We start from the raw sequence: 14,524 nt of genomic DNA, 5'->3' as shown, positions 1-14,524 counted from the left end.
TGTAAGAATCCATAGTCAAAAGGTTCTATTCTGGCCACTGGGTAACAAGAACTCCCTATTCTTCAATTTTTGGATCTCGGTTTTCTTTTTTTTTTTTTTTGGTTCCTTTTCTTTTAATATAGTAACACTAGGCTGTAGAGATGTATGATTAAAAATGTGGTATCATCTAGTAATTTGTTTTAGGATACTCTTGATTGCTCTGATCAAGTTTTAAGTTTCCTTCATTGATTCCTAAGTTTTCCTTCAGTGAAATGTCTTATGTAATTATTCCAATTTCCTACAAATGGTGGTAAGTCACAACTACCAGTGTCAGTGTTAATTGGAGTGACAAGCTTCTATGTGGAAAGCTGAAGGCAAATATCAGGCCAAGGACCTACGAGGTCTGGGAACAGGCAATTCGTCTAAGACTCCACTGTAACAAACAGCAAGAAATACAAGAATGTTTTTCCAGGGACATGTGAAATGGTGCAAATCACCAAGCCACTTATTTATACTGACTGCTGACCAATCTGGATAAAGTGCCTGTTATGAATTGCTTTAACTTAATAATTATGCAGTATGAGACTACTTTAAGGTTATATATCTTGATTACCCAAAGAGCATTACTTAGAATACTGGCAAGATTTACATGATAATTTAACTCTCTTTTTGAACTTCTTTTAAAAAAATTAGATAGGTAATGACACAAGAAATAGCACACTTATTTTCCCATAGCTATTACCGAGTCCTAGGACAATATAATACACCAGGTAGATTTTAATGGTATTTGAAGCATATGTATTAAGAAAATTATTCTGACTAAAAATAATCCAGATATAGTCAAGTCTTTCACAGTTACAGAAATGAATTATCAAGCAATCAATATGATTTGAGTTTTAGTTATAACGCTTCTCAGAGAAAATGCAAAAAAATCATCATAAAATGCCATTTTGAGACTGCTTTAGAAAATCTTTACTATGAGAATGATCTCAAAATAAGAAGAATTCCTATTAACGTAAGTGTTATTTTCTAAAGGATTTATTTATTTGGTTGCTCCAGTCTTAATTGTGGCATGTGGAATCTTTAGTTGTAGCAAGTGGGATCTAGTTCCCTGACCAGGAACCAAACCTGGGCCCTCCTGCATTGGCGATGTGGAGTCTTAGCCACTGGACCACCAGGGAAGTCCCAACTTAAATGTTATTTTTATAGTTAGAAAGCAGGTATTAGTTTGATGTAATTCCCCTATTCATTAGAAAAAATGACCTTCGTTTTTAGATTCTTCTTCTATTCAAATGAATATACTGAATACAACTGTGGTTTCCTTTTGCAGGTAAGTTAAAAATAACTCACCATACTGCAAGCTTAAATATTTTCTACTTCTAAACAAAGCTATACCATATTACCTATATAATTAAATCACTCAGAATGATTTATTGTGCTTCCACTGCATTATTTTCTATTATATAATTACAAAAGACTCACAATCTCTTACCCAAAACTCTATTAATCATGTCATAATTTGGAATGTGGCCAAATCTAGTCACCTTCTGAAATTTTAAAGGGCTATATTAAGTTTAAATTGTACACTATGTATGGAATCCAAGAATAAGCCACAATTATGTGCAATTCCAAGGTGTTTTGTTTGGTCTTTAAAGTTCACTTGAATAAGTATAAATCATTTCTTAATACTGCACAGAAAAATTTACTCTATAGAAGCTTGATGAAGGACCAAACTCTGTATAGAAAGTAGATAAAATAATACTCTTTTATTTGCTCCTCTACTGGCCTCCAATAATGAAAACAAGAAGTTTCAGAATTTTAAGTAAAGGCAGAAAGATCAAATTCAGCCAGAAAATATGGCATTTCATTAAGCATAAGAGACTACATTATTTTTTTCAAGTCAGTGTTCTATGCTTAGGACAGTTTAAATGAGTAAATACAGATTTATAATGCCAGAAAACAGATGGGTCATGTTTTGCTTTCCCAGGAAAGACCCTAAGGCCGAATATATATCAGAATGTGGCATATGATTATTTCAACAGTTAACTCAAGCCAGAGCAAAGCAACCAGATTGTTTTTGCCTTATTTTTGCCAACTTTCTAGTCTCAATGAAATAAACATTAGCAATGTTTAATAAAGGCTGTATTACATCTACTTCAAAATCAGAGCTAACAATTATATGATAGGAAATTTTTCTTTGGGTATACCTGGATTTATAATTTTTTTCCTCTCAGCTGAGAGCAATTTTTCCCACTGTGTACACAAAATCGTCAAATCGTAAATGCTAAGAAATCATATAGGCTGATACAAATGCTGTGAACACAGTTTGAGGCATAAGCCATATTCTTAGTAACCCTCCATTTAGCCAATATTACCTTGGCTCAACAGTGGTCAGTGGCTTTTAGACTGGAAAAATCTGAGAACATATACATATTTTACTGAATTGCTAATGATTCATCAATATTATTGAGGGAGAAGCAGGATTTCAGAGCTTAGACCTTACGGAGAGTCCACTGAATGAACCTGATTAAAGCCAACCCAGGATTTAATTTTAAGTCCATTTAGGTTTATCAAGTGTTTAAAAATATTAGTAGAATTTGAGTGAAACTGACAGATTAACTGACTTCAGAGGACCACAGAGATTGACCCATAATTGCACACATCTTGTTGTTATTCCGAATCCAGGAACACAGCTGATAAAAATAAGAGATCTATGTGTTTCCTCTGTCCATGAATGCTTTAATCACCGAAACTTAATAATCACAGCACCATTCTTTTTCTTGGTAATTATTTTGGGATGGTCTTCATTTGAACATGAAAGTGATACATTAAGGGTAAAACAAGAGGGGAGAAATCAATAAAGCTCGCATGGAGCCACTGGCTTTAATTTGTGCATGCTGTTTGAAACTGTTATGTTGAGACTAAAAAAAAAGAAAGAAAGAAAGAAAACAGCTTCAAGGCAAAGAACAGACATTCATAAAAAGGGTAGAAAACACAGTATAACTGGATCTTCTACATAAGCAAACAAACTGCAACAAACAAAGGTTAAAAGTCACTGAGTAAAAATGAGCATTTATTAGATCTATCCATTACTTTCTTTACTCAAAAAGGCTATTCTAGCTAGGTAGCAATGGAGTAACATAACAAAGATGAATTTAAACTAATTCAGTACAAGCCTATTTAAAAACTGTTGTTTAGCTGCTAAGTCATGTCTGACTCTTTTGCCACCCCATGGACTGCAGCACGCCAGGCTCCTCTGTCTGTGGGATTCTTCCGGCTAGAATACTGGACTGGGTTGCCATTTCCTCCTCCAGGGGATCTTCCCTACCATGGATGGAAACCCCATTTCCTGCAGTGGCAGGCAGGTTCTTTACTACTGAGCCACCAGGGAAGTCCTACGTACATGTGAATGGTGGTAAAATTGAAAAAAAAAATATTTTCAGGCTTAGCACAAATCAATGTTTTTTATGATCTCCCCTGTTAATTTTGATTTTGCTTAAGATTTGACCAGAGGCCACAAAACAGGCACATTTATTAATCAATTGCAATAGTATTCATCATATAAATAAGATTTGCTAGCCTTATTTCCATATGCAGCAATGTGGGAGCTTAGGATTCTGGGTCACAAATTATATCTGGACCTTCTATTTTTTGTAATAATTTTGCTTTTTATAGTTAACTAGGGATTAACATTTATCACTTAGAATATTTCTATTAATGAAGTTGGAAGAATATTGCTCATTTATTCCAGTCATTTTAAAACTTTTTCTTAGAGCAGAATTATTTCATTTTGGGAAAACATCTAGAATTTCGCTAGCCAAAATAAACAAATGCAGTTTCTACAACTGATCAATAGGTGATCCTTCACACACTCCCGCAAGGAGTACATTCATTTCCTCAACCTAGTTTAAACTTTCAGTGTCAAATGAGGTGTTAATATAAAAATGGATCGAAAATAACGGTGTTATCTATTTTCCTTATTTCACTCTTAAGGAATTAGACACAGAAGCAGTCAATGAGGGAGTCCTAACTGTACCCCATGTTCTTGACTTGCAAGCCATATCTTTCCCCATCACTCTATTTGTCTCTTAGAAGTGGGAACTCTAAAGCCTGAACATGAAATAAATTATTTATGGTCAATTTAGAATTCTCTTTTGTCTAAAGGTTGCTTACTCTGAAGTGTGAAGTTTCCTTATATGGTTCAACAGCTAAAAGCTGCATGGATTGGGTTATTTCCTAATTCTGTAGTCAGGGGCTGATTTACATTGTTGACAAATGTACCTTGTAGAGTCCCAATGTTCAAAGATGTGGGAACAGTACAGTTCAGTGAGAATTCATATGCAAAGTTAATATACAAACTTTCACTGGAGAATAAAAGCATGAAAAATCATAAGAAAATAGATTTTAAATGTCATGGATTTCTTTTTGAGTAATAATGAGGAGGCTGACTAACCAAAGAAAGTTGTACAATGAGAATATTTCTTTCAGAATATCCTTTAGGTTTATTCATGAACAGCTATCACTTGCCCCTCCATGCCATGGCAGGCACCATTTTTTTTTATTTGTAATACAACAGGGAATTTATAAAGTAGATTTATTATGTCTATTGTAAGCCTTAGAACATTAGATTCCATGATAACAGGTTCAATATAGCAAGGCACAAGGGATCATCTGACTAAAACTTCTAAAAGTTAGTATTTGACAGCTATTTTCACTCAGATATGATCAGAATTGTATCTAAAAACATGGGATTTATTAATACTTTTAGAGTGACTATCTGAGCTATTTGCTACAACCCATAAAGTTCTACTTAATTCATAAATTTTAAATATTACCATTAAATGAATAAACTCACTGTTCACCTGTGAACGAAACTGTGTCTACCTGATCTGAATAAAGGACTTCAAGAATTCTGCTCCTTTCAATTTCTTCTATGTACAATCCAAAATAATGGTGGGGAAAACAATACCCTTTACATATTAAGATGGGAATTCTCTTTGGTCCTGTCATTATCTACCTTACTTATATTTCAAAGGAACTTATCTGGTAGTATTCTACTCACTAGACAAGTTTTTTTTTTTTTTTTTTAAGACAAGTTTTATACAAAAAATATTCTGAGCAAAATCAGTATCAACATTACAAGCAGCAAAACAATAATAATATGTAATACTTGTCGAGAGCTTCCTTTGTGTCAAAAATGGTGTTCAGTACTTTACATGTTTCTATCTTACTGATACTTATTATTTAGAACAGTTTTATAGAGTTATTATCATAGACAGAAAAATAGGATTTGGACTGTAGTATTTAATACTCTTGGCTCAGTGGTAAAGAATCCACCTGCTAATGCAGGACATGTGGGCTCTATCCCTGGGTCGGGAAGATACCCTGGAGGAGGAAATGGCAACTCACTCCAGTATTCTTGCCTGGAAAACCTCATGGACAGAGGAACCCAGGGGCTATAGTCCAATGGGTCGCAAAGAGCCAGACATGACTTTGCAACTACACACATACATATGTAATACTCTACCTTAGCTCTATCTTCTATGCCTCCTGTACTTCATATCGTGTGGTTATAGTACTCAGGGCAATGCTGACAATACAGAAACTTAATACTGAGAATGTACAGAAAGGTTCTCACCTTAGACCAGTCACCCATCCGCCACACATAGCATTTGGAGTAATCCTCACAGTCTTCAGCCTCCCTGGGTCGGGTGGAGAGGACACATTTCTTTCTAGGGTTAGTACACCTCACAGTCCGATGACGTACACCCTTGCCACACTTGACCGAACACTGGAAAATAACGTCAGAGACTGTGGATAAAGCTGGTGATTACAAGATATAGACTTGATGATCAAATTACATTAGGAACTGGTTCTTATCTCTCATACACCTATCACCTACACAAAGGCCAGAATGAAGGCTATGCCCTAGCATCAGAGGCCAGACAGTGCTTCAGGCACAGTGCTAGAAATGAATGGGTTTCAGGAACACAGGACCATTACTACAGAGAGTTCTGTGACACAGTGATTGCTTATGAAAGACAGATAAACGTGGTCAAAGTGTAAAACACTAACCTAATAACTGACATCAAATTATCATATATAATTATGTAAGGAAATTCATTTTATTTTTGGTGAAGACTTAGTTTGTGTTAGCCTTAAGAAGTGCTTGTAAAAAAATGACAATTTCTAAGAGGATATAAAGTTAAAACAGAGAATATGTAGCAAAAACAAAAATTTCTTTACATAATTATATACTTCTAGAAATCATCATTCTAAATGGTTGTTTGGATTGAAAATATAATTCAGTTCAAAAAGTTCAGTTCATCTCATGAATAACTGATGCTTGATTAATGATGTGCTATAACAGGTATGAGGCCTGTAGGATATAACTGACCTTCTCTTTTACATTTATGCTCCCCATTAAGGAACATGTATAAAGCTTCCCAGTCTTACAAGAGTGTGCAGCACTGATTATCTGGACACAGGAACCAAAATGCCATTGGGTATGACAGCTGAGAGGGAGGAAGGGACGAGAGACGTGGCAAAACTTGAAAACTCCAATTTATATCTGGAAAAGTTCCAAAGAAAGAGCTACAGCGATACAGTTAGCAAGGATGTAGCAGCAGATTTCAGCAGTTGTTTTTCTGAAAACTGAAGCATAGAACGCATGAGATTTTAAATATAATACATTTGGCACAAATGAGTCATTGTCTCATAATTTTTAGTTTGTATTTGAATGTCTTGAGCCTTAAGGCAGACTACACATATTTACATTAAATTTTTTTTTTTCCAATGGGGCTTCCCTGGTGGCTCAGTGGTAAATAATCTGCCTGCAAGCAGAAGCCACAGGAGATGAGGGTTCAATCTCTGGGTCAGAAAGATCCCCTGGAGAAGGGAATGGCAACCCACTCCAGTATTCTTGCCTGGAGACTCCCATGGACAGAGGAGCCTCATGGGCTACAGTCCATGGGGTTGCAAAGAATCAGACATGACTGAAGTGACTTAGCACATTTTTTCCAATGGAAACTAATCCTGTTCTATAAATTCAATTTTTATATTAAATAAAAACAAGAGATATTTTCAAGATTGGTATATTACTTTGAGACATATTACTTCTCCCATCTGGTGCCAAAAATCAGTATGTTAGAACATTTCTGACCTAATCCCTCTTGAAGAGTTTGCAAAAGTGTTACACTTAAGATGAAGGTAGGGTATTTCTGTTTCTCTGATGTTCATGTGAATCATTTCTCCAGACTGAACTGATCCATTTTGATGTAAAAATGATATATATCATACATGATGAAGGATCTTTTCAACAAAATCTTTTTTTTTTTTTAATGAATGAAGCATTTATTAATCCAGCATTAATTTGTTCTAATGCTCCGTGTTGGCAGCCGCCACCTGTCTGGATATTTTGTCCAGACCCCTCTGTCCCTGAGGTGTTCAGTTTGCAACCCCCTTCTTTGTCCTTTTCTACCATTTTCAGCCTCGCCAGGGCTTTGAGGACCTGGAAGGCTACGCTCTTGGAGTCTCTACTAAAAAGGCTCGTAAAGCTCAGAAATAAGACAAGAGAAAGATACACTATTTGCTAGTGTGTTTTTTTGGGGGGGAGGTTGGGTTAACTGAAGAATATCCCCAAACCTTATTATCTAAGCTACTCTGTCCTCAATGTTCAAATGAATGGCTACTTACTGCAGCTTGGCATTTTCAGTTTGTCATTTTTACAACCCAACTAATATTTTGAAATCAAGCATATGAATGTTTCAGCTATGGATGTGTATGCACATGTGTCTTTGCACATGTATATTCGTATACAAGTGTGAGGGTGTTCATGTACATGCACCCACAAGCCCACCTAAAACGCTTTGGAGTGGCTAGTAAATATAAGTATTGACTGGTGTTAATCATCATGAGAAGACATGTACCATGATAACAAAATAAGCAAACGGTTTGGCACGGGACAAAGCTGTATGCTACACGTGATAAGCTGGTGGGTACATATGCGGTGTTAGGTAGTACTGAGGTCAAATCTCAGGTCCAGCACTTAAGTAGGACTTTGAGTAAACTAATTTCTCTGAGCCAAAGTACTATAAAATGGTGAAATTTAACTTCTCTGCATTGGTGATTAAATATCAAAAAGTTACTAAATATGAGGTAAAAACAGAAGCCCTGTTCACAAGAAATGACTGTTAAGGGTTAATATCCTTTCTTCTCCTTTCTCTTCTAAATGCTCAGAGATATAGGATGAGTCAATGTGTATTTTCATATGTGCCCACTATAGAGTATACTTATGGCATAGAAATAAAAAATCTGGATTCTAAAATGTACATAATATATGCTCGTGATTATGTTACGATATTCACAGTATAAAAAGTAAATCGGTGTTTTTCCTACTTTCAAAATTATTTGAAATGAATGTATTCCTTTTATCACCAGAAAAATCAATAAACAGTATTAAAACTGCCATGCAGAGAGACTCTGATTTTGATACAACACAACCTTATACAGGCTGAGAGTCAGAAAGGCAGAAGAAAACGGAGAAGCATCGGGGCAGAGACCATACCTCGGACCACACGCCCGCCTCCCACACAGTCATGCAGTCCTGGCCCTCGCAGCGCTGGGCGGAGGCCGGCTTGGGCCCCGCGCAGTCCCTCTCCCGGGCTCTGGTCAAGGTTCCATTGCTCAGCTGTTGGGTACAGGCCACTTGTCTGCTCTGCATCCCTTTTCCACAAGTTCGTGAACAGGGGGTCCATTCTGTCATCATCCACCTAAAAGTAAAGCAAGAGTCAGTGAGACAAACTAAAAGATATCTACTTACTGCATATTTTGACATGGCTAGAATTGGCAGAATGCTATACATTGTGTTTGCACCACTGTATTTTTTTAAAATTTTTTTAAAATTTTATTTTATTTTTAAACTTTACATAATTGTATTAGTTTTGCCAAATATCAAAATGAATATTTTTTTAACTAATATTTGAGTTTTTTTCCTACGACACCAAGGCTTTCTATTGCTTTGAATTCTCTGTACTTCTTATCTCAGAGCCTTGCTCTTATTAGAATCTCAAAGGACTTATCAGACTCAGGCCCTGTCATCTTGCATGCTTTGCTGGCTACTGCCTGTCCCATTGCCATATTGAGAGATCTAACAAGAATAAAACTGCATAGCATAAATGAGTTTGTTCCTATTCTCTGCATTTAGAACCTTCACAATAACCCCACCTGTTAAGTTCTACAACTTCTGCGGCCATTTACAGAAAGGGAAACTGAGGCAAGGGGAGATGTAGTGACTTCCCTAAGGTTACAAAGTTGTGGAGTCAGAAACTGAAATGAGACTGCCGACTACCTCGCAAGGGGACACGTGCAGGTATTGGCAAATAAAAGAAGCCTGTCTTGGAGAACCCCACTTACCTGGGGAAGCAATCACTAATGTTTTATGCCCATCACCTGCAACCAGGTTTTTATGTCTGGGGTGGACCCTCCACGGAGAGCCAAAGTCGCTTCTTTAGGCTGGCTGCTATCTTGTTACAATGTGATCATTAGCATCAAAGTGACAGGCTACATGCAAAGTGAGCTGATTTTAGAGGTTCTCAGGACTTCAATATTATTCTCAGATTTCACTGATTCTGCCAATTCATATGTATTTTAATACATAGATGAAGATCCTTTTTCCAAACAACCATTATGGGCAGTGATGCATCTCTATGCCACTTCCATTTCTAATGAACTGGGATCAACCCTAAGGACCACTCATTCAAACATCTCCCCAAATTTATTTCAGGAAGGAGCCAAGGCCTATGACAGAAAAGTGATTCATAAAATTTTGTTTCTGCATGATTCCTGTCAAAAAAAAAAAAAAAAAAAGCCCTCTGGGCCTTTCGGATTATTTAGATAAGCTTATAGGGGGATTTTGGGATTCCCAGGTGGCGCTAGTGGGAAAGAACACCCCTGCCAGTGCAGGAGACATAAGAGATATGGGTTCAGTCCCTGGGTTGGGAAGATCCCCTAGAGGAGGGCAGGGCAACCCACCCCAGTATTCTTGCCTGGAGAATCCCATGGACAGAGGAGCCTGGTGGGCTACAGTCCATAAGTTCACAAAGAGTCAGACAGGACTGAAGCGACTCAGCACACATGCACAGAGGGGGACTTAAACCCCTTACTAAATGATCTACGTAACACTACAGCACAGCACAGGGCAATCAGAAGCCATGAGCATCAAGCTGGCTTCCTTACTATCCGTATTCGTGACACAATACTTAGCAGCTGCTACAGTTCCATGTTTCTCATTTGTTAGTGTTTATTATTATAGTGTCTGACATACAAAAGGCATTGAGTATATAGTATGTTCTATATATGCCAGAGTGTATTTATAATTATTCTTATATTTCTCTATGTTTATCTTAGAACATAAACCATATGCTCAACTGACTTCTAGACCTTTCTATTTCACCTTATGGAACTTATTTATGAAGCATCCACAGCCTAGATCCTTAACATCCAGGTCCAGGACCCTTCCTCCTGGAGTACTTTCTCCATCCATCCCACAAGGACTCTGTTATCCTCTGCCCTCTGTCACCTGGCTTGTGGCAATGCTCCAAAGTTTGAGAAGTCATATGCTCAGGCCACCTAGTTTTTGCATCTGTATAATGGCTCAATCCTAAATGAGTCTATGCTCCTATTTCTAAAAAAGAAGAAAACATCACCATAACATTTGCACTCCAATACTGCCTCTAAGAAAGTTCCTGTCTGCTCATCTACCAAGTATGATGCAGACCTACCAGTTTGCTATGGAGTCCCCTAGTGGATTTTTCCTAAAGTGAATATTTATCTTCCAAGTTTATTTGTTTCTACTTCATCTTTCCCCACAAGAATACCTAGGTTATAAGAACAATATGAACCCATCTATGTGTCTTGCCCCTAAACTAGGGAACCAACCATGGAACTACAGAAGACAGTACTGAAAAGAGAAGTATTTACAATTTCATGAAATCTCAATTTTTTTAAATAAAGTAAGTTTTAGAAACCCATAGTGCAACGATAAAAATTCACTTTTTTTCATTCCTTGGAAAACTGCTGAAAAATAAGAACAAAAATATGTAACACATTGTGTAGTGAAGGAAAACATTTTGTATCTTAGAATTCATCTAATTTGGAATTATCTCATTTTCTTATCTGCAAGACTACTGCTTACACAGTTAGCGCATCAGTGTATTTTCTATATGGTACACAAGGTTACATCAGGCTCTTTGGTGACTTTTTCAATAAATGTCAATAGCAATTAGAATGTTTCTCAGCACAGTGGGGGAAAGAAAGCAAGAGGAATGAAAATTGTGCTATGGCAATAAGTCTTGGCAAGTTTTCCTGTGATGAGTCCTCATAATTGCTGTGTCCATTTCTTGCTTTTCAATATTTTGGTTAACCTCACTGACATTGCTTCCTGGTGGTTTAAAATATACCACCTCCTTTTCCAAGGGAAAGTCGACAATAATCTCTAACAAAAAGAGAGATTCCAGTCTCCAGCTGAAAAAATTTTTCACTCAGAAATGTACTGGCCTTTTAAAACCATTCATTTTACCAAGTCATTATCAGGGCATTTTTCCCCAAGATAGCTGAGGTCAGTGAATGAACAATAACTGGCCTGTACTGTACACTCGATTCTTCACAGACCCAGTATGGAAGTGACAAAATGCCCTAGAGTCCTCAAACCCAGCTCATTCAATGTTCCCGACAGACCAGAAAAAGCCACTGCTCTTTGACCCAGATGGCAAAGCTATATGGTATATAAAACAAATGCTGTTTTGAAACATTTTAATAAATTATTTAACACAAGGTAAATTAGCATTTGATGTCTATTAAAAGGGATGAAAACGAAAAAGATAATTCTTAGGAATAGTAATAATAACAATAAAAAATCCAAGTTCTTTAGCTGACAAGGCAAAAGCTAAAAATTCAACTTCTGTATGTATCTGCTTAGTACCGAATGAAAAAGAACCAAAGACCTGACTCTAGGCAACAATATTTCCCTAGGTCACCCTTTCTGTTGATTAGTACTCTGCCTTACAAAAACACTTAATTGGTTCACCCACAGAGTTAGGATTAAAAGAATATAGTCTGGCTGGAGCAAAGGGACTGTTAAACATTACTGAAAGTACTTTAGTTACTTTTTTCTTTTGGATATTCTTTTACATATTAATATTCTATTCTTTAGGAGCATATTTTCCCCTGTCAGGGAGGAGGGTAGGATTGTTAGAACATGAATGCAAAGCAAAGAAAAAGTAGTAATCAGCTTTTGATACCTTAAATATACTGAGTCTACAGAAAAGCAAGTCTTGAAATTTCAGCTTTGTAGAGGAAGACAAGATTATCCAAATTCTTTTAAGCTCTCATTAACATAGCATGAGCCAGATATGGAGAGTTTTGCAATAAGCCAGAAACAGAGGGAACTCGGATGCAGTGCTACATCTGATGGGGGAAGGTGGAGAGGAAAAGAGAAACCAGAGGAACTGAGCATTAGCCTATGTGACACTAATTCCCAGAGAGATTACTGAAGACAGAAAAAGCCTAAATATAGTTAATTGGCAGCTCTCCTGCTCCTTCTCCTTTAGCTCCCCATACATTGTGGTGGAAGGTCACGAGGAAGCTTATCTTAGAGAGCACCCCAAAGCTACGAGTTCTCTGAATATCCGAGATGTATACATTCACTGTGACTCCACTGCAGAAACTACTGGGACAGGAGATCAATTGTTTGACTCCCTAAGAACTCATGCATACACCCTAACTCACTGAGCTTCAACAAATCTCTGAGTGTCAGGATAGAATAAAAGTCTGTGTCTCCAGATTCCAGAGAAATCAACCCAGCCGCAGACTCTTTTTGTCACTCTATCCTTCAAAGCTGTGAGGACGAATGACACTGGGGCTGAGTCCCACTCAAGCCCAACATCAATTTTTATATGAGACCACAGTGACTTTTCAGGAGCCCTGTGCCAGAAACCATTCTGCACAGCCTTGCTCCAAAATCATGCTTAGGTTCCATTCACCCATCTCTGATGGTTACTAAGGGGTATCCTTCCTTCTACATCACTTTAAGCTGCTCAGCATGGCTGTTCTATCCCCTACTCATGGGTTTCTTGCCTGCCTTGTTGCTTGTTACTCACTGAGAAAGTCACAGGGGACCAAAGGAACCAATTTTCTAATAGCTAGGACCCAGGTCAGGAATCTGGTGATCAGAGATCAAGAATCAGTTTGTCTCTGGGGCAAAGAAGTGAGAATCTAAACTTGGGGGCCAGAAGGACCAAATGCTCTCAGTGTTGTGTCAGGGACTGGGTCCTGGTCAGTCCCACTTTATTTTATATCATCATTGGCAGGTCCTAACATACCATTTTGGAGAAGGCGATGGCACCCCACTCCAGTACTCTTGCCTGGAAAATCCCATGGACGGAGGAGCCTGGTAGGCTGCAGTCCATGGGGTCGAGAAGAGTCGGACACGACTGAGTGACTTCCCTTTCACTTTTCACTTTCATGCATTGGAGAAGGAAATGGCAACCCACTCCAGTGTTCTTGCCTGGAGAATCCCAGGGATGGGGGAGCCTGGTGGCTGCCGTCTATGGGGTCACACAGAGTTGGACACGACTGAAGCGACTTAGCAGCAGCAACATATCATTTTGGAGAATTTGGGAATGAGTAGTTGAATTCAGCCAAATAGTTAGATTTCTGAAGAGGTGACCAACAGGTTACCAAATAATTTTAACTACTCCTTCCTTATTCAGTTAGGAGTTGTTTTCACACTGTGAGCAGTAGATAAGGTAGACATCAATCCTAGCCTTGCTTCTCCAGCACCCGTTCCCTAGAGTTGATTACGCTCCTTTCTTAGACCCTGCTTATTTAAAGCCTTTCATTTTGGTACACAACACACTGTACTGCTTTTAAGAAACTGTGATTCTTTAATGAGTGTTGAGACAGGTTTACCTTGTTTGGCATGGCTGCTCGTTGCACTTGCGAATCTGTGGCTCTGGCTTTGTTAAGTACTTGCATTTCTTGTTATCCACAATGCTGATATTTTTGTTCATGATTTTTGTGCAAGACACTGTTGTTTTCCTTTCTCCTGAAAACAGCAAATAAACATCAAAAGATTTGTTATTATAGGCCTCTATGTGATGGACTTAGGAGGTATTCTTAGGCTTGTACTTTTCATATGTTAAACAAATTTTAGATTAGATCAATGAAAATGATATTATTTATAATGTGCAAAACAAAATGTACCTCTAGGCTTAAGTAAGATGAATAATATTTTTTTTAATTGTTAGCAACTAAATGGAAAGCTTTATAATACAAAAAGATTATGGTAGCATGAGTTGATAAAACATTAATTAAAGATACTTATAAAGGACTGTATCATCTTTTAGCATTCAGTGGTGGAAAGCTGTATTTTTATAAAGTCTCTGTGCTGTCACAAAAGCACATAAACACTCATATAAACGTGTGAACATTTTATCACCTGGCTGTACACCATCGGGGTAAGTTTTAGGAGGTAAGCTTATTTCGA

At 37.5% G+C, this 14,524-nt stretch overlaps 1 protein-coding gene across 1 annotated transcript in view; it reads right to left on the bottom strand.

The window, feature by feature from the left end:
- Positions 1 to 14,524, bottom strand: part of ADAMTS19 (ADAM metallopeptidase with thrombospondin type 1 motif 19) — a 267,865-nt gene that overhangs the window by 24,425 nt on the left and 228,916 nt on the right. The window contains exons 19-21 of the mRNA XM_027547039.1: positions 13,948 to 14,083; positions 8,546 to 8,750; positions 5,618 to 5,770 (exon numbers count right to left, since the gene is read on the bottom strand). Coding sequence (XP_027402840.1) covers positions 5,618 to 5,770; positions 8,546 to 8,750; positions 13,948 to 14,083 — 494 coding nt within the window. The remainder of the gene's footprint in view (positions 1 to 5,617; positions 5,771 to 8,545; positions 8,751 to 13,947; positions 14,084 to 14,524) is intronic.

The sequence above is a fragment of the Bos indicus x Bos taurus genome, chromosome 7 (genome assembly GCF_003369695.1).
Source record: "Bos indicus x Bos taurus breed Angus x Brahman F1 hybrid chromosome 7, Bos_hybrid_MaternalHap_v2.0, whole genome shotgun sequence".
Taxonomy (NCBI): Eukaryota; Metazoa; Chordata; class Mammalia; order Artiodactyla; family Bovidae; genus Bos; species Bos indicus x Bos taurus.
This window is presented reverse-complemented; position numbering and strand designations above follow the sequence as displayed.